The sequence below is a fragment of the Diabrotica undecimpunctata genome, chromosome 6 (genome assembly GCF_040954645.1).
Source record: "Diabrotica undecimpunctata isolate CICGRU chromosome 6, icDiaUnde3, whole genome shotgun sequence".
Taxonomy (NCBI): Eukaryota; Metazoa; Arthropoda; class Insecta; order Coleoptera; family Chrysomelidae; genus Diabrotica; species Diabrotica undecimpunctata.
Genome location: NC_092808.1, coordinates 57021008 through 57048048, shown reverse-complemented (window position 1 = coordinate 57048048; position 27041 = coordinate 57021008). Strand labels below are relative to the sequence as shown.

The 27041-nt window shown below is 32.9% G+C and overlaps 1 protein-coding gene across 1 annotated transcript in view; it reads right to left on the bottom strand.

Moving 5' to 3' along the window:
• Positions 1-4195: 4195 nt before the first annotated feature.
• Positions 4196-27041, bottom strand: part of LOC140443457 (uncharacterized) — a 212091-nt gene continuing 189245 nt past the window's right edge. The window contains exons 8-9 of the mRNA XM_072534731.1: positions 24612-24898; positions 4196-14627 (exon numbers count right to left, since the gene is read on the bottom strand). Coding sequence (XP_072390832.1) covers positions 14446-14627; positions 24612-24898 — 469 coding nt within the window. The 3' untranslated portion in view covers positions 4196-14445. The remainder of the gene's footprint in view (positions 14628-24611; positions 24899-27041) is intronic.

Sequence of the window (27041 nt, the reverse complement as noted above, 5' to 3'; positions counted from 1 at the left end):
CTTTAATAAATTGATTTCATTCTCACCTTTCAGTATCGGGTCAGTAGCTTTTCAAGATCAAAAATCACCAAAGCAGTGAACAATCTCAGTCGTCTGAAAAAGACAGACAACCTATACAACTCGCAACACCACAAAATGTTAATTTCGTCCCTCTACTAAGTTTATATTCCGAGAGCTAGGTTAGAGCCAGACAATTTTAATCGGGTATTTCAGCAGTATGAAATTTGTGTAAAAACTATGTCAAAACAAATCAATAGGGATTTAATCAGGTGTAAATGTAAAAAACATTAGTTAAACGAGTACTAGGGCTTTTCCCAACAACCACTACTCGGTGACATTCCGAAATTCTTTCTAGCTGGCGATTCCTATACTATTTTTCTTGCAAGAATACTCAAAGCAAGCGTGTAGGAAAATTTTTAAAACAGTTGAATCATGTGTTTTAACTAGTATTATATTTATTATTTGATATATTAGTATAAACATATTAATAAAAAAATTCATTCTCAAATGCCAATATAACAACCAAACTGAACTATTACAAAAAATATGGGAATATGTTTATGTTTCTAATTAAGTTGACACATGATTACATAAAAAAAATTCTCCGATATTAGAGGTAGCATATCCTCATGTTTCCCAGTAGCGCACCTAGAATTTGCCTCTGAGGGGGTTTTGGAATTTTTTTTATGATGCTACCTCCATTTTGAGTCCTTAAAATGTGTGAGTAACAGTGTCGGAATAGGACCCTGGGGGGGTTTAACCCCCAAACTCCTATTTTTAAATGTTTCCTAACATTTAAAAATTCCAGTGGAAACTATATACTTTCAATCTGATTATAATATCTCTTACTTCAAGTTTAACATTTGCTTGACCAGAAATCAAAAATTCTAATTGAATCTGCTACTTAGATTGGAATACGCTGCTATATCAGATCTATCTATAGATGACCCTTCAGCCAGAGATGAGTGCTTGCATCTCGCTTTTACTCCTCCATAGATCCCTACCGGAAGGGCAATGCTTAAAAACCGAAATATAAACAGATCTGATTAAAATCTTAAAAAAAGAACTACTTGCTAGTTGTAGTAGTAAAAAGTTGCTGGAAAAAATACGTCTGTCACCTTCACTTGGATAGAAGGCCACTTTGATATTTCTGGTACGATTAAAGTAGGGTTTTCTTTGCTAAGGAGACGATTTTATAACGGCTAGATATTATTTGGCAGAAAGAGATTTAACTGCTACACATGAGAAAAGTTTAAAACAAAATTAGAATATTGAATGGATCCTTTTTGCAATATGCAAATGCTGTAAGAAGTTATCCCAATAGAAATATCTATTCCATTTTCGTTAGATGTCTTTTTAACCATACCACTATGAAGGCGTATCTTTATACTAAGCGAAATCGGAACTTTGTGATTTGATAGTACAGTTGATAATATTAGTCATTGTATATTTGGATGTATACATAATGATGAGGCAATTAGCAATTGATGCAAACTCTGAGAAAAGAAAAAATGCCTTCCCCTCAAAATCAAACCCCTTTTATATCTTTCTCGGCGAAATCATAAAATGAACCTAATCCTTTGAAAATTTTTAAAAAAAAACGAAGAGAAAATTTTTATATGCAATGGGTTATTCAGCATAAATGTGTTTATTTTTTGTCTACGCTTATATTACCATCCATAGCCCATTTGTATGTTATAGTATTTTTCATATAAAAATGCGTGTACGTCATTCAAGATTTACGACGTCAGAACCCCACAGCGTTGCCAAAACATCAGAACAGTTAGTAAGTGAGGAATTCTTAAAATGTCAACTATTTGTCAAACTATTATATTAACAGTAAATACACTTAGTTTTAAGATTACTGCAACACACTAAAATACATAAGAAAACATTTTAATACAAAATTATATATTATAAATTTTAAACTTATCACTTTTAGATCACTAATAATAAAAACGTCCCGCCATTATTTCTTGTTCAAAATAATCTATCTTATATGAAAGCTTATCAGCTTTCTGCAGATTATTTAGTTGTTTTGGCATAGCACAATCACAATACAACAATAATTAGTTTTTAAAGCTATTAAATTAAATTTAATATGTATTTATAAATACGATTTATTAATATATAATATATTATGATCAAATTGTGTAACAAATCAAAACATAAACAAAATTCTTACTCTAAAAAAGCGGCAACACTTTAAACAATTTTACCACATGCTGAACTGTCAAAAAATTTGAAGTATTCCCGTATCAGTTGCGTACAATTTTCTAATATATTTAATTAAAATTATTATTTTGTGGAATATTAGACTTGAAGAGTTATTTCATACAATTTATATTATTAATAACAAATGTATTTGCTTATTTAATCATTAAGCTAATTTTAATCTAAAATTCCCAATATAATGATGATTACATTTTTCTGATTATTATACCATGTTATACCATGTGTTAGGAAAATTTGAACTCTAACGTTGACGTTCTGGAAATTTTAAATATAAGTGACGTCACTTTATATAAATTTTGACGTGCACGCATTTTTATATGAAAAATACTATAGTTAATTCTATACGAAAGGCTCCTTTTCGTGAAAAATACCCCTTAACTTATCATTTGTAATTCATGTTAAGCTGATTAGGGCCCTGAATAAAGAGTACATAACCGAAAATGTGGGTAGTTTTCATTTGCTCTTTACATTACTTCTCAACCATTTACTATTTTTTTATATTTCTCATACAGCTCGAAATTATATCAATTTCAAATAGCATTCTCTCAGATTGCACCCAATATTTCTTTTAGTACATTTCTTTTCTTTCCTTAATAAGGACATATCCTTGTGAAAATCAATCCTAGCGTTAGTTTACAAGCTATCATTTTCGATCTATCGGCGGAATGAGATCGGGTGTCCTATCAGCTTTTTTTTTCAAATAATTCTGTCGAAAATAAATCGCAGTAATAAAATAAACTCTTTACTTAATATATTGGTTTCTGCAAAATGTGCAATGAAACCAATTATTAAACCAATAATAAAGTTAATATTATTTTAGGCAATAATTGTATTAGAAAGGCATTATTAGTTTTTTTTTCATAGTTTCCCTCTTTACAATTAAGGCATGTACATAATATGCGAAATTATTAATATAATTTCAGAGTTTTAAGACTGTATAATAGGTGTGGTTCAAAATAGTGGTAAATTATACACTTGCTGGTAGTAGGCATATAAGCAGGGTCCACAAGCGTGGATTTTAGCGATGTTTGTCTATAACGCATTTGAGGTATTTTTTTCTGCACACAGTACTGTTTCTGTTAACTGGTCGTTATCACTAAGAGAGGCGGGAAACACGTTTGTTCTCTGCCGAATTAATATCCGATAGAGACCGAAAAAGCATGTCTGTTCGATACGAACACCAAGATCAGAGAGAGATTGAAACATTTGGATAGGGATAAAATTAGGTAGAGAGAATGATTACTAAGCGTTGGATTAATATAATAATTTTGATATTGAGATTAGGATATGAATAAGATTAATATACATTTAGGATTTGATACAACGAAAAAATATACTTCATCTAATTTACATACCGTTGCACGTCATCCGCGTCATAGCCCGTGACGTCACATGATACCAACACGAAATATTTAGGCGGTAGGTGTATTCTTTTTTAGAATCACTTTGCCGATACACTGGCATTACAGCCACTAGACATATTTTATAATATACGCGTAGAAATAATATTTAAAGATTTCTATTAATGTTAACTTAAAGAAATACACAATAATATGTTTCATTTAATTTGTATAAATGCATTATAAAGCATTTTTATGAAGAACATTTGTTCGGAACACACTGTAACTTTAATCGAACGAAGGTGATATTTTGGCATAAATTGGTAACACTTACTTGACAGTTGCCGGGTTGACACTTCCTGTACTTTATTATTTTGTATTTTAAAGTGAATACCTCTTGTTTTATATTTTTACCTATTTAATAAAATCTGTTCTTTTTAGAACAAAATTAGTCTATTTTATTTCAAAAATGTGGCCAAAAATCTGATCGGCCTATGGTGGAGCAGTACGGCAAGAGATAAGGGCTTGCGGCTAGGTGATACTCCTCCATAGATCCCTACCGGAAGGGCGTGGAACGCCTAAATACCGGGTATATATATATATATATATATATATATATATATATATATATATATATATATATATATTTCAAAAATGTCACGTAAGAATTTCAATAGTCGTTGTAAAGAGTACAATAATAATTATGTGACCTATTTGATTTAAAATGGATTCAGGATTTTTTTATACTTTGGCAATTATGTCAACTTCGATCTCTGTTAATGATAATGACGTGCAACGGTAAGTAAATTAGATGGACTGTATATAGTCTTGCTTTTGAAATGTGAAAAATTTAACACCCTCAGAATCTTCCTTAGTAACAAGAAAAGTTTTCTATTATGAATGGATATGATGAAATGTGTAGTAGTAGTAAAAACCAATATTTTATCATTTCTTGTCAGATGGACTCGTCTTCTCAGTAACTCACTTGAACATTGAAATACTGATAATACTATTTTATAGCTTTTTGGATGTCATTACTGTCAAATAAGTAATGCCATGTCCAAATTGTCAGTATAAATGGAGCAAATAAGATTATATCTACATATCTATCTATATTCCAGATTTCTAAGATTACTCGCTCTTCTGGTAGGGATCTGTGAAGGAGTAACACCGAGCTGCAAACTGTCATCTCTTACCGTACCTACTTATCCATAGGTTAGTCCGATATAGCAGCGTTTTACAGTCAAAGTAGCAGATTCATTTGGAATTTTACTACTTTAGAAAACTACTACGTTGGCCTTTTCGTTTTCTGGCCAGGGTCTGAACCGTCATCCGCTAGATCATTCACAGTACAGTGAATGCAATTCGGCCGCCTGTCCCGTTCTATCTAACCAACTACAAATAAGATTATAGTATATTACTTTATGAGGCATGACTTTTCTTGACGCGCCCGATATTACGTAATAGAGGGTAAGTCAAGAAAAGTCGCTTCTTTGCTGAATAAAGTATACTATTTTTTCTTCAAACGTAGCAATTTTCAACCATAAATAGTACAATTAATACGCTATTTTTACTCGAAATTAACTGTGACAACTATCAAAGTCGTCTAGATGTTAGAAATTAAAATAATTAAGTCGTCGGTGGGATTTGCGTCTCCCTGGTTACAGTTGTTTGCAATTATTAAAGACAGCTTATTGTTGTTGCAACCGCAAGCGCAAATTTAGTGCGAAAATGGAAAACCTAAACGAAATTGTTCTCGACCATCAGTATCATCAACAATTACCAATGCGTATCAAGAGTCGGGAACATTTTTGCACGGTTTCAATTTTGAAAATGCCCCATTAACTAATTGTACTTTTAATATTACTATAAATAAAAATGATGTTTAATTGTTGTTAATGACATTTGTATTGTTGCTTTGTGACATGTTTCGTATTGTTGCCATGACAACATTTTTTCCTCCGCCGTAAAGAAATGGGAAAAAAAACTGCTGCCGGCGGAGACATCAAACTTTGACAGGATAAAGTTAAATAAGTAATGTCATCATTATTTGACGTTTGAAGAAAAAATTATTTAAATACTTCTGTCACATTCTGATATTCTTAAAACTTTGGCAGTTTTTGCTTTATACGGAAATCCCTACCAGCTATATCAATAAATACTTGAGTTACCACATTAATTTTATTAAACTAGGTGTACATATTACCTATACATAATTTGATATTATGACATGTATACCAAATTAAATTATGGGTGTCTCACAAAAATATTTAAGTAACCGTAAAATAAACATGTTCTGTAATTCATTTAATTTATTCGAAATAGAAAAAACCGCATTATCAAATTATTTGACGATACCCATTTTTTTGTAGCAACAGGGGTGCGTCTTCTATTATGTTCGTGAGACAGATTCGTGTTTTAATACTATCTTTGATCTATCTTTGACAGTATTAAAACGCGAATCAAAACAACATATCCACGCCGGATGCACTCACATAAGTAGCAAATGTCTATCAATGAACAAGAAGGAATCATTAAGATAGTTGTCTAAAAACCACGCTATAAAGAATTCCATTTCACACTAAAAAAGCATAACCATATTTTGGTAATGTAAACACCAAACATATATTTTCCGTCAAAACTCTATTTCTTCCAAAGACAAGCGCCGACAATTACCCATTATTCATTGCAAATTACTAATTTTATCATGTGCATATTAAAAGAGTTAAAAATATTTTACGGTAAAAAATGTAAAGCAAATTGCTCTTCTGATTTTTTTGTGCATAAAACGAGAAAAAAAAGTTGATTAGTAGAAGCAAATTCTAAATAATTTTGCACAATGTATTTGAGATTTTAGTTAAAAAAAATCTCATTTTAGTACATAATAGGCTAATTTTTTCGGCATGAATATAAGCCACATTTGTTTGAAATCGATATCAACCGTCGACGGGCGACATATGTTTGAAATCTACGATACATCATCGAAAATTGTTGTAGTAGGTAAATTCAATTATAATACCACCAAATTAAAATTAAAACTAACAATCTCTCTTGAAATCTGTCAAAGCAGAAGTTTTGGCAGTATAAAACAAGTAATAAACATTGTTCGGTGTTATTTTTTGTAGAGAAGAAAGATAATAGAATAAGTATTATTATTCAACCATCAATTATTACCCCAATTTTTATCCAAAATACTCATTTCACTTATTCTAAGTAAACCTTTTGGAACTTCCCGGTGATACTTTTAAATACATCTCAATATGTTACCAACCACTGGGATCAAAGGACCTGTAGACTGGTTACTTAGCTTTAAACCCAGAATAAATAAAAATTTCTATATAATTAACAAATTACAAATTCTTATATACTATTTTTGTAAGACGTTCCATAATTCAAACAGTGGCGAAAATATAAAAGACGAATGTCTTGAAATATAAATTTTGCGGTTTTTCATTTCTAAAAAGATGAGCATTTTCTTAAAACTTATAGTCAAAATGTTTTTTTGAAGTTTTATTTCGAATCCGATACGCCAAAGTTACAAAAGCAAATACGGATTGAGCTAAAGTCTTTTAACCGTAAATTAAGTAGGTACTTTCAACTGTTAGGCACTAGCACTTCGGTTGTTGTCTATGCCAGCTAAGAGAAGCGTCAGCGAAGCGTGATCATTAATCATGCGGCAATATGCATACGGGTCCTATTTTCCGAGTTTATTCCAATCGTCTCGCAAACTGTGTGATGATTGCCTTTCTCTGACGCTTCCCTTGCACCTCGTATGGATAATGACCCATGTGCGGATTGTCCCAACGTTTCGAGATCTTCATATAGTAAAGTTGATAAGTCTTATAATAAGAGCACCAGTTAGAAATCTTGCTTAAAAAGCACCATACAAAGCACATGGTTCCAATACCGTTTGTTTATTTCTGTGTTGCTTTTTCATGGATATACATATTAAATCAGTAGCATAGTTTGGAATTATAAACTTAGGCAAGGCACTCGTGTGTCTACTGTACAGTTTTACAACTAACTGGATCATGCACATTTGAAAAATATTGTGATCAGGTTTTTCCAAACGATTTTACGATAGTTTTGAACTTTAATTTAACTGAGCTAACCACTATCGCATCGGCTCTGATATTTTCTGCAGGCTAGAAACTACTTTATTATCACAAAATAGCGTCAAAAAAGAGTATCTTTTTTGGTGCTATCCTAAAGCTGTCCTTTACTTTTATGAATCGCTTATTAGTGAAAGCTTTACTTATTTTCGTAAATTTTACACATACGTAATTCACTCTTTATTTAATTAAAGACCTATGAGAATAAAAAAATCCAAAAATGGATAAATTTTGAAAACGATTATATTATATATTTATGAAGTTGGGTTTAAAAAATATTTTTAATTTTTTAGACACAGCTTCCTTCCCATCGGATTTAGAACAAAAAAAATAGTGGTGTTCTTAATTAAATATTTCGATAAATAGTCAAAATAAAAACAAGTCAAAAAAACTAAATGGTTTCAAAAATGCGAGAAGCTATACAATACTTATAAGGTTTGTTCCAACCCGTCACAAATACCATTCTTGAATGGTTACGAGTATGCTCAGTAACGAAAAATGTGTTACTGCTCATACTTGTAACCATCCAAGAACGGTAATGTGACGGGTTGGAACAAACCTATAGTAAAATGAATACGATCTTCCCTTGAGATCAAGGTATGTGTCAAATGAAAGCCCAAAATTACTGACTCAATTTCGGCATACTCACCAACGCTGTTAGTTTTATATACAGTGCACAACAGGCCTTGTATGCTTAGCGCAAAAAGTTGTATCGCGCAATTGTATCACCTAAAACAAGTGTTTGATGATACTTTCTTATCTTCCTTTTCAATCCAGGACACCAACTTCTATAAGTCACTCTAAACCTTTTCTAACCATCTTTTCCTCGGTCTTCATATGGGCCTCCATTTAAGACCATCTTTGCTATTCTGTCCGCTCTCATTCTTTGGGTATGCTTTAGCCACCTCATTCTTTGTGCCTTGCTATAGATCGCAATTTTAGGTTCCTTGTACTGCTCATTTTCGTACCAATTTATGTTCTCATTTTTCTACTCGCTCCTCCTTAGCTTTGTTGAGGACCTATATTTCGCATGAATCTCTAGTCAGACTTGCGTTTATCTCGTTCTTCTCATCGTCATTATCTTATCTTCTAAAATCACTACCAAATTAATGAACACATTAACCTTGTAAAATTCAGTAAACTTATGATTTGTTTTATCTTAACATTTTATTCTCTTTTATCTTGGTTTCTTCCCATAACAAAGTGTCTTTATTCTTTAATATTAATTTCCAATCCACACTATCTTCTCTTTGTAATTGGTACTGCTTACTGAAAATTCAATTCTTTCTAAATCACTCGTATTAATTTTGTTTGTAAATGAGGTTAAAACTTCATCTCTATTTCGTATTTTACGAAGATAATAGTAAAATAGTAACGATACAAAATTTATTTTGCAGAGTTACTGGAGTTATCTAAAAATTAAAATCCTAAAACGACGTGAAACAAATAAAATAAATAAACTAAAATATGTATATTAGAATACTGTGAACTAGAGAGTATTTTAATAACAACAATTCTTTGTTACAAAAAAGAAGTACATAACAGATTATTATAAAAACACCAAGATGCTCTGAAAATTTTAGCTCAATCCGTTTACAATAAATATGAAAATATCTTTTGAGTAGGATAACGTAATCTAAAGAATCTAAATTACATTATTGGGCTAAGTGAGAATATCGGCAGTCCTACTTATTTCAGCATATACGTAGAATCCCACAAAAATTGCAAAATACGTCATTTTATATACCTAATTTCATAGAGGCACTTAACATTACTTTAGTCCAAATATTATCGGCACAGCTTCATTTTTGGAAGTAATATTATATACTCTCAATTTAGGACTAGACTAATCGTAATAAATAACATGGAGATTAAGAGGAGAATGGGAATGAACTCCAACATAATAGACTACATCGAACAGAAGAGGTTAACCTGGTACGGACATGTCAGAAGAGCAGACCAAAATCGGTGGATAAATAGAATAACAGAGTGGAGCCCGATAGGAAGAAGAAAGAGAGGCAGACCCGGAAGATCTTTCAGAGATGAAGTGGACGAAGCAATGAGTAGAAAAAACCTACAGGAAGGGGACTGGCTAAACAGGAAAAATTGGAGAAAACGGTTGAGTGAAGGAATACAGTGAAAACTGTGGAAATCCTTGTATATATATACTCAATCGTAAGCCTTCATAATGCTGTTCCGTCTTGACGTGGTGAATGGACTTCAGCCAAGCAGATTGCCGTAAGACCACGAAAGAAGCAACACGCAAAGTAAAGGCGTATTGTACCGTGCCCAAATCTACACAGCATTTGCATTTCTAAAAAGGTCTGTGTCATGGAAGTATGTACCAGACTCCTGCTACTTTGATATTTAGCCAGATACCTATATAAGAAGCTTTGTATGTACGGACTCTTTATTTCCCCACACTCGTGAGACCAGAATGGACTAAATAATAAAGATTTTAAAAGCGTGTGACTCTAAAAACGGCTAAAAAACTATCAAAACTACTTCCAAAAAGGATGTCCAGCATACTAAGGAAGAGTCAGCAATACTTACAAATACTGATACGATACAAGCTGCAATGCGTTCTTGAAAAAACAATAGAGTGGAAAATTCTTACGGCTGAAGAATTCCCTAAATCACAAGTGGCGATCTAAAGGTGATATTAGTCCGTATTAGTCAACAAAATAAAGAACTCAGGATGGAACACTGTGCAATCATGGTCCTCAAACCGTCCAAGAGAACTACATGTGAGTTTCCGAGTCTACAACGAGTTCGCAGTAGAATTAAACACGCTGCAATATCGTTCTAGTGTTATGCACTGACATGGAAAGAAATCTACGCAGACTGGGGACACAAACATTCAAGGCTAGAACGGATGAAATATCGCAGAGGCAATAAACTGGACGTATACCAGATTAGAGGACTAAATTTTAGGAGATGGGAACTACTTAGGGATATACTAGACATTAAAATAGGAAACTATATCTTTTGTAGATCTGACTCAGGTAGCCAGTCCAAAACTTCCCCTAAAAAACTCAACAAACAACAAACTTACTGGTTTGTATCTAGAGCACAGGATTTCTTGTTGGAGTTCAATGAATGAAAAGAGTTGGACATAAAGGTCCTACGACAAAGTGCAAGAGTGTATCGTGTCGTCTGGGTAGGGGAAAAAAGTGGAATTTCCGAATGCGATTTTTTTTAAATTTGCTTAAATAAGTTGTTCAAGTAGATATTTGTTCGATAGTTCATTGGTTATATTCAACTATAATTTTTGTCTATAACATTTCCATAATACAACTTATGGGAAAGCATCTAATATTATAAAAGAAACAAATACAATTGAATTGCTCTTAGATTAGATAAAAGTCATTTTGTGCCATTTGCTATAGGTATGTTCTAGATATTTGTTAATCTTTTATGGCACGGAAATACACTCGCGATCATAAAATACGGGTCACCTTGAAAATCACCGATATTTCATTTTTAACGAGCTTTATCGTAAATAATAATAACACAAATACAAACTAATGCATGTTTCTGGGAATTGTTGTCTGCTTAGCGGTTTCCTTTGCAACAAAGAATTTTAATAGTGCCAATTTCGCGGAAAAGCGCCCACTTCCCAAAATGAACGGTACCTGTAACTGCCGCTTGTTTTAAATGTCTCATTTGTGCTTCGACTTTCTGTTCAAACGCAACGAACAAACATTTATTATTGCCACCATTAGTGTTTATTAGTGCCATTATTAGTGTTTATTATTGTTTATTTTTTGCCAAAAATACTCTTGACTGTTGATGAAACGACACAAATTGTTGCGCTTGTGAAAGACGGTCACACTCAACGGCAAGTCGCAAGAACTGTTGGCGTAAGCCTTTCTACGGTTCAACGAGTGCTTCAACGCTTTCAGGACAAGGGTTTGTTGTCCAGATGACCTGGCTCTGGACGAAGAAGAATGACCACGGTACGAGATGACCGTTTTCTTGTGTTTCAGGCTTTACGAAACCGGACCTCAACTACGATTATGCATCGAAATCGTCTACAGGAAGTACGAAATCGCAATGTTTGCGTTGCAACAGTCAGGAGAAGATTTCGTTCTTTTGGACTATCTTCTCGGGCAATAGCTACAGGACCGACACTTCGCCTGGCGCATCGAGTTGCACGACTAGCTTTTGCTCGACAATACGCGCATTGGGAATTAACGATTGGAGCAAAGAGTTATTCTCAGATGAATTCCGTTTCTGCCTAACTGGATCCGATGGACGTGTAAGAGTTTGGAGGAGAACCGGTGAATGATTTTCACAAGCTTGCATTGCTCCAAGAATGCCATTTGGTGGAGGCTCGGTCATGGCTTGGGGAGGTGTATCTTCCGACTTCCGCACAGAATTACCCTTCATCGAAAATGGGTCCTTAACTGCACGAAGGGACATTACGGAGATTCTGGAAGAACATGTTATGCACACCATGGCAAGGCTTGGAGAAAACGTCGTTTTTATGCAGAACAACGCGCGAACGCACGTTGCCATGATCAGTATGCAATACTTGGACGACGTTGGAATTACGAGGTTACCCTGGCCAGCTAGGTTTCCGGACCTGAATCCCATCGAACATATCTGGTACGATTTGAAAAAACGCATTCAACCCCTAACATCTCCTCCTAACAACGGACAGGAGCTTAAGGATCTGTTAGTGAGAGAGTGGAATAACATACCACAACATGTCATCCGGAGAAAAATTGAGAGTATGCCCCGTCGTCTGCAAGAGGTCATTAGAGCCAGTGGAGGCAATACACGATATTAGTCATTGAAATTTCACTGACATTTTACCACGTTCTGTATTTTCCATTTTTTTCGCATGCCTGTTTTATCAAAAATTTGCTTTGTTTTCTGCTTTTTCAATAAAAACAATAAAAAACCGTTCTTTTTTTCTTTCAAAACAAACATTGATGACAAATAAAAAATACGTAAGCCTAAAAACAGGTTATTACTGCACCAGAGGCAAAAATATTCCAGAAACTTGAATTTTTCAAGGTGACCCGGATTTTATGATCGCGAGTGTATTTAAAAGTTATGCTCTCGCTAACACAAGATTTCTCATTTTAGTTTTTTTTGTCCTTCAATCAATTTTTCTTATTCGTCCTTGTTGGGTGGAACTTCCAGAGTTTCACGGTGCACCACAGATGGGATAAAAACTGCAACTGCAACCATGCGAAGTTCAATAGCTGCCTGAAACTACAACAAGTTCGACCCCTGCATCTCCACCGACTTACAATCCAATGATTCAGCTAAAGTCCATCCAAACCAGCATCTGAAGCCATCAACAAGTTATACTATCAACTACATGCAGCCATGAGTATCAATTTAAAATTCTTTGTAAAGCTTTAGGCAAAATTTGTTTTGTTGATATTAAAATTTCATTTTATGTTTTTTTTTAATATACAATAAATATGATTAGTTTATATCCTGTTTTATTTGGCTCCACATTGGCTCCCAACTTCCTGAGGGTAGTTATACTGTTACAATATATTTGTGTTAAGCCCTTTTTTAAGAGGAAAACTTTGTGTACGGTTGATAGACACGGAATAGTAGAACTGCCGATTATGTGTAAATTAAACCAAATTTGCTTCTTGTAAAAGAATAACAGTAAGTAGTATCTATATAAAATACTGAAATTGATACAATTCCATTTTACAAGTTCCTGCCTCGTCGAAATGTTTCAGTAGATTTTTGATCAATTATATACAAAATGAGTGACACTTATAGTATAAAAATGGGTAAAATGAGAAAACACAACTGATACATGAATATTTGAAATAATGAAATACAAATGAAACTACAATACTGTTTTGTACCTTAATAGTAAAAACTACACTACTTAAAGAAAATATATTCAGGAATACATAAAAAACCGATATATTTTGTCGTAACAAGTTAAAATGCGGAAAACTTAACTCAGTTTATTGTTTTAATGAAGATTTAATGGCCTGGTCTTTTTACGTAATAGCTCCCATACACATAAATAAAATTGCACAGCTGGGGCTTGCTGTACAAACATTAATACAATGCATATGATGACCGTTTGCATAGCAATTTGTTGGTGCAACGTAAGTTTCCGCAATTTGATCGCAGCTGTAAGGCGCCCATGAATAGACACAATATCTGAGCGTTTCATTTGAAAATTGTGTGACAAGTATTACCTCTTAAATTTGTAGCATAACTATTACTGTTTGTACTGCTATTACTTTTACTAATTAAAAGGTATTTCACCTAAAAAGAAAATAATTCAATATTTGTGGTAATAACTTTTAAAGTGGCAGTATTATGGACCAGTAGGTCTTGTTTTAATACAATAACGTCTTTCATGAACGTGTTTCGCACCTAACCAATTGGATGGTTGCTGCTCTTTACTTTTGGCATTCTAAACCAATTACTATACAAAGAAAAATCTTGAAAATCTGATATTTTGGTCACATTCTCAGAATATGAAATCGTGTCAACGCGTTTTTTATCAGTTTAAACAGGTTATATTACAAAAGTATTAGATAAAATTATAATAATAAGTATTAATATGTCAAAAAACAATTATCCTCATTCCTGTAATATTTATGTCCAACCAGAATTTAATATGTTTTTGACTAATGTACTTGTTGAATTACGTGAAATAAATGTAAATGTTGACATGCTGATTTAATATTTCCTGAATATACTTTCTTTTTGATTCTAAACAAAATTTTAAATATTCGAGATACTGAAAAATTGAGGGATTACTTCTTGATGCGTCGAATAAGTTTTCGGAACGATGCTGTCCATTTTGTTCTTGTAAGCTTAGCACAATCCGATTCGTCTAGGACAGCATTTGGGCAAAATTTGTGTTCTTTGGGGGTAGTGGTGTTGCTCTTATAATCGGCGCATATATCGGAAGAAAAACCTGAGTCACTGCCAAATCCTAAAACAAAAAAAATAATAAATCGCCAATTAAAACAACATTGTGGACCATAAGGGCAAAGTTACTCAGAGGAAAACCCATAAAATAGTACAAAATTTGTTATTTATTACATCTTTGTTAAAAACTTGGTGTGATGTTAAAGTTATTAACAGGTACCCTGCATGGCAATGTAAGACTCCCAATAAGGTAGCTGAGCCTGAGACGATGTCTCTGTATGGGCTTTAGATGGCAACAATATCAGTTGTACAAGTTGTCAATATTTCATGCAGGGGTTTCCAAAGCTACAACTGTCTTTTGGATCTCAAACCTTCGAAAGGAGATAGTGCAATAAGAATAAGATTCTTAGGGTGTAGCAGTGACTGGTTCATATCTTCCGCTCCAAAATCGTACACCAGAAATTGAAGATAAATATGTATTAGATCAATACGTTTTGGATAGGGGATATGATTGATAAAACACAAACAGTTTTTGAAAGAAAAAAATCTAAGGATCTTTGGATCGATCAATCGAAAGTGGGAGACATGGAGATAAGAAACAACCGCTAACTTTACCAGCTATTCAAATTAAAACCTCCCGCAGAAATCACTAATTCTAGACAGTAAACTGTATACCATAAGACCAAACGGGAGAGATGAAGTATTATATTATCTCATATCATCTAACTCTTCTAATATATTGCCACATTCCAACGGATTGGGTTTATTCAACCTTCATAATGATCCCTAAATCACAAAAAAGGCCAAAGACTGACCAGCTTACTAAGCCATTTGATTAAAGTATTTCTTCACATTCTCCACACAAAAATATTCAGTAAGCTGGGAGAGCTAAGCGGCAAGACACAATTTAGGTTCAAGAGGGGGCTAGGTACAAGTAAAGCAGATTTTTGTTTGAATAAGCTTGCATAAAACTGCATGGACCAACGAAAGGATATATTCATGATATTCCTCGATTATGAGAAAGCGTTCGACATCGTAAAATACGAAGCGATGATAAAATTGCTACAAGACGCTAACATTGACGAAAAAGATATAAGAGATAAGCAGAATCTCTACTGAAACCAAAAAGCACAAGTGAAGGAGAACAAATCAATAAACACAGAAGAATTTGAATTTTAAGAGAGGTAGCGGCAGCGGTGTATTTGCCTCTTGTGCTGTTCAACTATATGGAGAATATTTTTGCAGAGGCACTTGACTAAATAAAATAAATACCGCAGCATATCTCCAATAGCAAGTAGATAATGCTCACTCAAATAGAACAAGTGGAAACATTCAAATACTTTGAAATGATGATGAATGACCAATGGGATCCTCAACAAACACTATATAATCGCAAGTTGTCCTTCAATCTCAGCTAAGGGATGTTTAAATGCTATGTATGGTCCATATTGTTATACGGCATGGAGATATATACGTTAAAAATAAATTAACAAATTGGAGGCCATCCAAATGTGGACCTTGCGAAAAACGAAGAAGTCTTAAAAATTGCAAATACTGAGAGAGACTTACTCAATTTGACTAAGGTCCGAAAAATTGTATACATGGGCCATATCCTGAGAGAAAAAAAATACGCAATCGCTCAACTAATTATCTTCAAGGAAAATTTGAGGGCAGAAGTGGAGTAGATCGCAGACGAATGCCGTGGCTACAGAATATAAAGAACTGGACAGGAATAAATACGCTCATCAAAATATTTTAGGGGACAAAAACTAAATGTGAGATTACAGAAGAATTTCAAATAATTTATTTTAAACATTTTTAAATAAAAAGTTATAAACAAGTGTCCCGAATATAAAATAAACATTTTTTCTTAGAATTATCGCAACAGCCCTTAAGAACATTAAAAGAGAACTCCATAAGTCAAAAAATGGTAACAAAAAAAAAATAAAAACTAATTAGTTGCCCCTCAATTCCCAACAAAGTAGTTTTTACGTTAAGTTAGTATAGTGTATGACAACCACGGTTGTTGATACTGTCTTAAATCTGTAAGCAAATTCATGAACATATGGTCAATTTCTTGCTGCGGTATTCTATTCCACTCGATTAAAAGGCTCTCAAACAGTTGCTGTCTTGTATTAAATGCAATATTTTGTTGTAAAATGCGTGTACCCAAGATGTCCCATAAATGCTCAATTGAGTTTAAATTTGGCGATTGTGCAGGCCATATTAAAACCTCAATTTCATTATCTTCCAGGAATGTTCACACGACCCTGGCAGCACGCAAACGCCCATTGTCGTGCATTAATTGAAATTGGGGACCAGCTTGTTGTGTAAAAGGTACCACAATAGAAAAAAGTTTAGAAACCGTTCCAGACAATCGAGTTTGGTTCTTCCATCAAAAGTGATTCCACTTCATACCATTATACACATCATTCAAATACAAACAATTATACAAAAATTCTTGTCCGTCTTGTATTTGGTGCAAATCCAAATCGGGATCATCTGTGTGTCAAAGTAGAGGCCTACTCACGGCTAACCCAATTTGCCTGTTCTTGTTCCCACTGAAGACGAGCGCGATTTTCTCTGGATAACACAAGCACTCTCACAGGTCTTCAAGCATTTAACCCTACTTCATGTAGTATATTTCTAATGGTTTGGCCACTTACAAACACCTGATAGGTCTCTTGCAGCATCATTTGTAATTGCGATGAAGATACAGTGCGATCTCGCAAAGCCTGCAACCTAATAAAACGGTTTTCAAACTGGTTGGTTATCCTTGTACGGCCTCTGTATGACGTTCTGCAATATCACCAGTTTCTTGACACCTTAACCACAAACGATTAATGACACTTATTTTCATGTGGAGAACTTCAGCAATGTCTCTTTAACTTCTGTCAGCTTGAAGCATCCCGATAGCACGCTACTGCGTTTCGCGATTTAAATGATGTCTCCAATATCGGCAATTGCAAAACTGAATAAGAATCCACATAGACATTGAAAATCAAATACCAATAAAAAAATATTGCTTTATATCTTATAGACAAATAACGCATGTTGAAGTTTTGTTTAAATTTTTTATAGCCATTCTTATCAGCATTACCGTCCAAGTTGGTACAATCATCGACAAAAGAGCAAAAAAAAATAAAAACATAAAATTATTTTTGTATTTGCAGCTAACATTGATTTAAAGCTATTAATATATGTGTACCCTACATTATTTTGATGTGTGTATCACTGATGAGCTTTTGCATGCCGCAAGTAACAGACACTCGCCTTAAGAGAATTCGCCAACGCACTATAGGTGCATATTTCCGGTGATTTATTCTTCTTAGTTTCTTTAAAGCGAATTTTAGGCATTCATGGTCATCATAAGTGGCTCGACAATCCGTTGTGGATCTTGGCCTGCTCACAAAGAAGTCGCCACTCCTGTCGATTCCTGGCAACTTCCCTCCATCTTCTAACCCTTGGAATCTGTAGGTCTTCTTCCACATCATCAATCCATCTCATTCGTGGTCGTCCTCTGCTTCTTGTGCCCTCTTGTTTTGAAAATGTTAATCTCTTCGTGTATTTGTGATCTGACATCCTAGCAATGTGTCCAGCCCATCTAAGTCTCTGCACTTTAACGAATTTCACAATATCTGGATCGGTGTATAACTGATATAGTTCAAAGTTGTATCTTCGACGCCATAGCCCATTTTCATTTACGGCCCCAAAAATCTTTCTAAGAATTTTTCTCTCAAAAATGCCAAGAAGTCTTTCATCATTTTGAGGTAAGGTCCATGTTTCAGCCCCATATATCAAAACCGGTCTTATTAAGGTCTTGTATATTAAGCTTTACTGTACGTTTTATATTTTTATTTTTTAAATGTTTCTGGAGACCGTCAACAGTTCTGTTTGCTATTGCTATGCGTCTTTTTATTTCGTCGCTTGTCGTGTTTCTTGTTGCGTTTACTAGCGATTCAAGATATGTAAATTCTTTGACTTGCTCAAAGGTATGGTTGTTAATTTGAATTATCTGTTGGATATTTCGAGGGTTTTTAGAAACCAACATATATTTGGTTTTTTTCTCGTTTACCACAAGTCCTAATTCACCCGCTGTGTCCGCAAGCCTTGTAAAACACTGCACCATGTCTCTCATACTTCTTTTCCAAGGCAATATTAAAGAGGAGACACGCCAACGCGTCCCCCTGTCTTAGACCATTATTAATGTCAAAGAACGTAGAGTTTTCTCCTTCAATTCTAACGCATGAGCTTACGTTTTGCATTGTTAGTTGGGTCAACTTAACTAACTTAAGTGGAATCCCAAAGTCTATCATTGCATTATATATTGCAGTTCTTTTCACACTGTCATAGGCTGCTTTGAAGTCAATGAAGAGATGGTGTGTATCTATGTGATATTCTAGTGACTTTTCTAGATTCTACCTATGTACTTGAATTTGATGTGTAGTTGACTTTCCAGCAGTAAATCCGCATTGATATTGACCAACAATATCCTTTGTAAAATATTTAAGTCTTTCAAATAATACATTGCCGAAGATTTTATACGCAGATGCTAACAGAGTAATGCCTCTATAGTTCTTACACTCCAGTTGATCACCCTTTTTATGCAATGGACATATTAGTCCCATCAGCCACTCTTCTGCTACCAATTCATTCTGCCAAATAAGTACTAATAGTTCCGGATTGCTGCAAAAAGTTGATCACCACCTTTTTCATACATTTCCGAACAGATTTCATCGCCTCCTGGGGCTTTATTGTCTTTGAGTTTTAGGATCGCATTTGAAACTTCTTCTCTTGTTGGGTCTTCACTATGTAGTTGACGTTGTAGATTTTGTTGATTTGCTATATTGTAACCTCCTTCAATATCGTTTATATATTTAGATGTTCGCTGAAATGTTGTGTCCATCTGTTAAGAACTCAGTTTGTATCATGTAGAATTTCACCGTTAGTGTGTTTAAAAATTTTTAATCGTGGTTTAAATTCTCGACGGCTAGTATTTAAGGCCTCACTTATTTTTAATAAGAGATTTATTGATGAGATACATTCATTTATTGAGACAGAGGTTTATTGATTTAACTTATTGAGGCTGCGTTTTAACGATTTATTTCTCAAATAATTATAAAAATCCAAATTATTCAGTTTTCATTATAACTTCATTTAATTTTGTTTTCGTTTCATAAACTGTATTAAGATAATTCGCAAATCGGATCAGGAGTTTATAAATTGAAAACAAAATTCTAAAAAGATGTATATGTCTATGCTTTTATACACTCTGCTTTTATAAACAGTATGCCTGGTATTTTCCAACATACTCAAAAATTCTGTGATTTATATCCCCCTCCTTCGACTATCCGCCACTGATTACTTGACATCTTCGACTAATAAAAAACTTAATTTGTGCCGTAATACTTAGTATTTTATCTCTAAAATTACTTCACATTTTTAAGATATAGCACGCATGCATTTGTTAATAATTTATCCCAAGTGTCGAATCTTACAATTAGAACACGGAAGAAACTATTTTTGGCTAAATTCTCATTAATAGGACCATTTGAAATTGTATTAAATACAAGAGATAAATAAATGGAATTGTCTATTTTCAATCTCTTCATATTTGAGTATTTGATGTTCGTACATATGGCACATCTGTCTAACGTTACTTGTATACTTTTAATCAGAGTTATTCTTGAATTAACTAATGCATTTCCGGGTAGGTATATGCTGTGTACAAAAGCGAAATAAAAAAGAATCTTTAATTAAATTATATAAATAGACTATTAAAAATTAAAGAAACAAGTTTAGCATATACATTTGTTTTCATTTCATATGTCATATGATTTTAGAAATGTATGAATTACCATTATATGCTTTATGAGCACTTTGCTATGCTAAGTAATTACAACAGTTTCACCATACATTAAAAATATCTAACACACTATTTTGTCCACTTTTTGCAGTGAAATATAAACTAAATACATTTACATTCACAACACGCAAACAATGTTAACTGCAATGGTCCCTTTTTTAATTATTCTTAATTATAAGGCAACAAAGTTTGAAAACGAAATAATGTAAAATAGAGTGTATATCTAATTAACACGAATCAAACTTTCTTTACTGTTTTCGAGTGTTTTATCAAACAGTGCTTCTGTAATTTTGCACATTAGTATTCGTAGATTATTCCCAGACAAGGCGAAAAATTCAGGTTCGTTTGGAAAAATATTCCCATGAGATTTTTTTGCATAATCACTTTCATAAGATACCCCAAAATAAGATTCAAGAGGTCGCCCAAGCAAAAAGTTGTTCAGATTTTTTTAAACAAATTGTAACTTGTAAATTGTAATTTTTATTTGAATTTTTTGGACCATTCTGAATAAAAGGTCTCTTGTAATTTTTCTGTAAACTTGATCGGTTTTTAGTTAACAATTTAAAACTGAAAAAAAAACGGAAAATTACTATTTTTAAGACTCAAAAACACAAGTAAAAATATTATTTTTGAATTCACCAAGAAACTAAATTCAAGTTCAAACCTCGTTCTATCATTTCCTGCTAAGTATTTTGGGGTTATTTAATTTTAAAACATTCTTTTTAATTGTTAATGGAAAAACCGCAAAATAACCATTTTAAAGGATCAAAACCACAAGTAAAAAATATTATCTTTGAATTCAAGTTCAAGACTTCCCCTATTATCTCCCGATGAAATTTCTGGGCTTATTTTATTTTAAATCATAGTTTTTAATTGTTAATGAACCGCGCATGGCAGGGCGAGCGCTCATTTGTACAATGAGAATTCAAACCATCAAAAATTTGTGCCATAGATCTAGTTTCTCTCTCTTAAACACCGCAGCCCGAGCGCCCGTCCTGTCATAAGCGCTTCATTAACAAATAAAAAGCAATGTTTTAAAATTAAATAAGCCCAAAATAATTATCGGAAATGATAGAATAAAGTTTGAACTTGAATTTAGTTCCTTGGTTAATTTAAAAATAATATATTTTAGTTGAGTCTTGAAAATCGTAATTTTGCGTTTTTTTTTTAAGTTTTAAATTGTTTATAACTAATGATTAAGTTTGCAGAAAAATTACAACAGACTTATTTTGTTCAGAATGGCCCAAAAAATTTGTCCGGTCCAAAAAAATTGATTATTGCAATTTGTTTAAAAAAAATTTAAAAAACTTTTACTTGAGCGACCTCTTGAATCTTATTTTGGTATCTCATGAAAGTTAATATGCAAAAAAATCTCATGGGAATATTTTTCCATACAAACCCGAGTTTTTCGCCTTGTCTCTCTTATTTTGGTGCCGTTAGATATTTTCTGATTTTTTGTTTCCCAAAAGGGATTTATCTCTGTTCTATATATTTTGAGTAATTATTTTTTAGAAGAGAACTCTTTTAGTGCTCTAGTTTTTTGGTATTCTGTAATTCATTTGAACTTGGAGTACGCAGGAGTTACCAACGGGAAGTGTCTAGTTGGTCAATGCATGCTTTTGTTTACTTTGCCTTTTTGGCGTTCCTTGCATTTTGTTACAGCTGAAACTTACGGAGAGATGCGAGCAACTAATTTACATTAACTTTTAATTTATGCTCCAAAAAACTACGTGGAAGATATTCAAATGAATTTCAACTCAATATTATGTTTTTATGAGGCCACAATTATTGGTTATAATTGTGATGAAAATTACATTTTTTTTAACTAATATTTGATGTCTCGATATCCATTCCGGAAATCGTTCTCAAAAAAGGTTTTTACGATTTCTGGAATGGAAATCGAAACGACAAATATTAGTTAATTAAAAATGTGATTTTCATCACAATCACAATACTTAAGTCGTCTGAGACGAAAATCCAACTGAACCCCTAGAAATCATACGAACAGGCTGAATTTTGCCGAAAATGTCAATTTCAGGACGCTAAAAAAGATGCAAAAAAGTTTACCACTTTTACCCCCGGGCTTTCCCCTAAAACCCCCCACGGAGAGGGAGAAAACACAATAAAATGGATTTAACAAGAATCTAGCTAAGATAATTTTGTACAAAAACGGTTATTAGCATTTTTTGCTTAGAATGAACCATTCTCTCAGAAACAACGATTGAAGCTTTCGGCGATTTTGAATGTCAGTTAGGCGCGCGAAATCAATACTTATTAAAAATTTTATCAACTCGACGGTAACAATTCAATATCTTTTGATTCGAATGTCCTATCGACAAAAATCAAGATGCGTTTTAAAGGTTAAGAGTGCAGCTTTCGTATGCAATTTTTGAATTTTGCCGCAATAGAATTCAAAGAGATTCTATAACTAGAAGCTAATCTTCAAAACCTATAGCATGAAATTTTAGTTTTGAGTTTCGGCAACAAATGTGAGGCATTTGAAATACGCTTAAAAACGCTGAATTTAAACTTCACATTACAAACGATCTAAAAAGTTTAAACCTGCACTTTTTTAATTACACTATAACGTTTTTCATAAGTACTTAACTCTGCTACAAATTACACACAAAACCGTCTTCTTGGAAACATTTCCTATGACGTGCGATCGTTTGTAATGTAAAAGTTTAAATTCTGCGTTTTTAGTCATATTTCAAATGCCTCATATTTGTTGCCAACATTTTCATGTTATAGGTTTTGAAGACTAGACTTAAACAACGGAAATTTCACTGCGACCGGTCAATGCAAGTAATAAATTTTATTGATCGCACGAGAATCGTAAAAAATGGCAAAAATTGCGGAAAGTTTATTTATTGAACAGGTTTATAGAAACTGACTTTATTAAAATGGCAAAATATGTATGTATGGCAAAATACATACAAAAGTTGCATACCAAAGCTGCACTCTTTACCTTTAAAACGCATTTTAATTTTTGTCGATAGGACACTCTGATCAAAAGATATCGATTTTTTACCGTCGAGTTGATACAAATTTTATTTAACATTGATTTCACGCGCGTAACTGGCATTTAAAATCGCCGGCGGCTTCAAGCGTTGTTTCTGAGAGAACGGTTTGTTCTACGCAAAAAGTGCTAATAAACATTTTTGTTCAAAATTATCGCAGATACATTTTTTACTTGAAAATTTTTTTTCTACCGCGTACACATTCTTGGTAAATCAATTTTTTTTTTCGTTTTTACCCCCCTACGGGGGAGTTTTAGGAGAAGCCCGGGGGTTAATTTTGCATCTTTTTTGGGGTCTCAAAATTGATATTTTCGGCAAAATTTAGCTTGTTTGTATGATTTTTAGGGGTCAAATCTCTGACGACTGGACTACAACCAATAATTGTGACTTAATCATAAAACATAATATTTAACTTAAACATGCCACAAGAAAGTAGTTCCAGAGAATTAAAAGTCCTTTAGAGATCAATTTATGAGCAAAACATACATTAAATAGGGGTTAAATCGGATTTTAAATGTCCACACATCTGTTGTCAGTGGCCCTGATTTTTTCCGACCTTTCTACACCAACACCTCTAAATATCGAACATATTATGATGCTTGCGATTGAAGAAAATTTTCATTTGACTGTATGCAAAGTAAAAAAGCGATCTTGGAATTTCGATGAAAATTCTAATCGAGAATTTGGAAGTGACTTACGTGTGTGCCCAATTTATTCTAAATTTGTTTACGACAGAACATTGATGTTGATTGATTTTTTCGATTGTAGACGTTTTCTGCTCCAGGAACTCAGAAAAGCATCAACAAAAGAATTTTACGATACAACGCTAACATATTAATCAAATCTTGCGTAACAGATTTTGGAAAACACTAAGGTTACACAACTCTACCAGTCTCGAGATTACAAAACTAAAATTTTAGCTTAAAGGGGTATGCTTCGACAGCATAGAAACGATTTAAACGAATGCAATGAGGAGACTGAAGAAAAATTACAAAAACTGAATTTCAGAACTGCTTACTTTAGTTACAAGGGGAGCATGTTACATTGCGAAGGTTATATACTTTTAAAACAGGCATCTTACCTATTTAAAGAAAAATCTGTAATATCGATTACCTTACAAATGAGCTATTAAATTAATTTAAAAAAAAATAAATTTACTTACTTCTATAACTACTACAATTCCCTCTGCTCAGTCTTTCTTGGTCGTCTTTGTCATCATCTCTGACATAACTCGAACTATCCGAGGCATCGTCCATGTATGAAATCGACAGTTCAGCAAATGGAACACTTAGTGAGGAGCAATCGCTCTGGCTAGGCCCATCCGGTCCTTCCATGTGACAGAACCATTCTGAGAGGCTTTCACCTTCCGCATGAATCGGCGATGGATGAGGTTTGATCATGTTGCGCATTTCGAGGAAGGGTGTTTGAAGACAACCAAACAATTTACGGCTAAAAAATATTTATACTTTATATGATATTTTAACATATTCCAAGATATTGATTAATTTTTGTCAATTTATAATGTTCAATCACAAATTAAACAAAAAAAACTTAGAATGAAGTAAACACTTCTTTTTGTAAAATTTTATTATTAATTTTTTTAATGATCCAAAATGGATTTATAAATTTTCAGAACGTTTTCAATCCTATCAGATCATCCTCCGTGAAAAATGTCTATATAGTATTTGGAACTAGCCCTATGATGAGGTCAGGTGACCCTTACATTACATAATTTGAGTAAACAACATTAGAATCAATATGAGACTAGGTCGATTATAAAGGATTACATATTTTAAGGAAACGTACAATTTCCCAGCTCGAAAAAGGGAACATTATGCCCCAAGAGGTACAACCAACCAAGCTAGTGTCTTATTAATTATAATGTTATTTACGCAAATTAACTAATTTAAGGGTCATCTGACCTCATCATGCGTCTATAAATTACAAATAATTTATAGACGTTTTTCACTGATGATGGTCTGATAGGATCGAAAACGTTCTAAAAATTTGTAAATACGTTTTGGATGATTTAAAAAAAAATAATAATAATAAAATATATCATTTTACAAAAAAAAATGTTTACTTCATTATAAGTTTTTTTAAACTATAGTATACAGCCAACTACTGGGAATTTCCCTTTTAAATTTCACATCTTCAATTAAACCTCGTAATTTGTATTCTCACATTAATCATAACTTCCTAATTTTACCTATATAATTGTAATATATATCTATATTTTAATTATTACGGGATTATTTAGCTACCGGAAAAATTAAAACAGTTGCTAAATACCGTGGCAATAATTTTATAGGGCGAATATTATATGTATATAAGTACCTTGGGCTGTCCTCGACGCATCAAGGAATTTGGATATCGGTTAAAATACTTGGGAATTCCAAGGTTGGCCAAATCCAAATTTCTAATTGATTCGATCCAGGGAAATTCCACTTTCGCTACGTAAAACAAAGGATTTGTTTTACATAAAAGCAGGTGGATTTTCTCTCATCGGTCAGTCGAGCTTGCCTCTTCTACTGTAGACCTAGTCGGTGCTATTATTGTTCCTACTAAGTTATTGTTTTATTTCTGATTTCTTATATACCATTTTTATTTTAGCATTATTGTATATTCAGACCTTTTCAGGTTAGAATATTACTTTGATCTATATTTGTTCATATACTGATTGTTTGATATTTTAATTGGTTATTTTGATTGTTTATTTTTCTTGTATTTTGTGTCTAAGTTGTTCTTCCGTAAGTTAAGAACACTTAGAAATATTTATCTTGCTTTTTATATTTTATATTTTGATTTGTACTTTGTCTAAGTAGTTCTTTCCGGTAAGTCAAAGAACTCTTAGAAATATTTCTCTGAATATTTGACTTGTTATTTTAATTGTTTGTCTAAGCCGTTCTTTTCCGGTAAGTCAAAGAACTCTTAGAAATATTTTCATAATCATTGTTGCATTATTATTCCCGATATTTTATCTAAGATATTTTCTTTCTTAAGTTAAGAAAATACTTAATACATTTGTTTCTTTCATTTTCTATTTTATGCTAAGTTGTTTCTTCCGTAAGTCAAGAAACACTTAGCAATATTTTCACATCTTTTCTATATTTGATTTTTCTTATTTTCTATTATAAGTCGTTTCTTCCGTAAGTCAAGAAACACTTATAAATATTTGTGCACAAATTTTACTATATTTGATTCTCTTGTTTATTTTCTGTTCTAAGTTGTTTCTTCCGTAAGTCAAGAAACACTTAGACATATTTCTATAATCTGTTTCATTTTTGCATTTCTCGTTTTATATTTTGAGTATTTTATTTTTCCACTCTAAGTCGTTTCTTCCGTAAGTCAAGAAACACTTAGACATATTTCCATATTTTACTCTCACATTTACATATTTCATTTATCTGTATTTCTGTCCTAAGTTGTTTCTTCCGTAAGACAAGAAACACTTAGGAATATTTCTGCACTTTTCTATTTTTTTATCTTGTTTATTTTACTTTACATTCTAAGTTGTTTCTTCCGTAAGTCAAGAAACACTTAGAAACATTTTCTTTGCATTGTACTTTTATACCATTTTATTGTTCTCGTT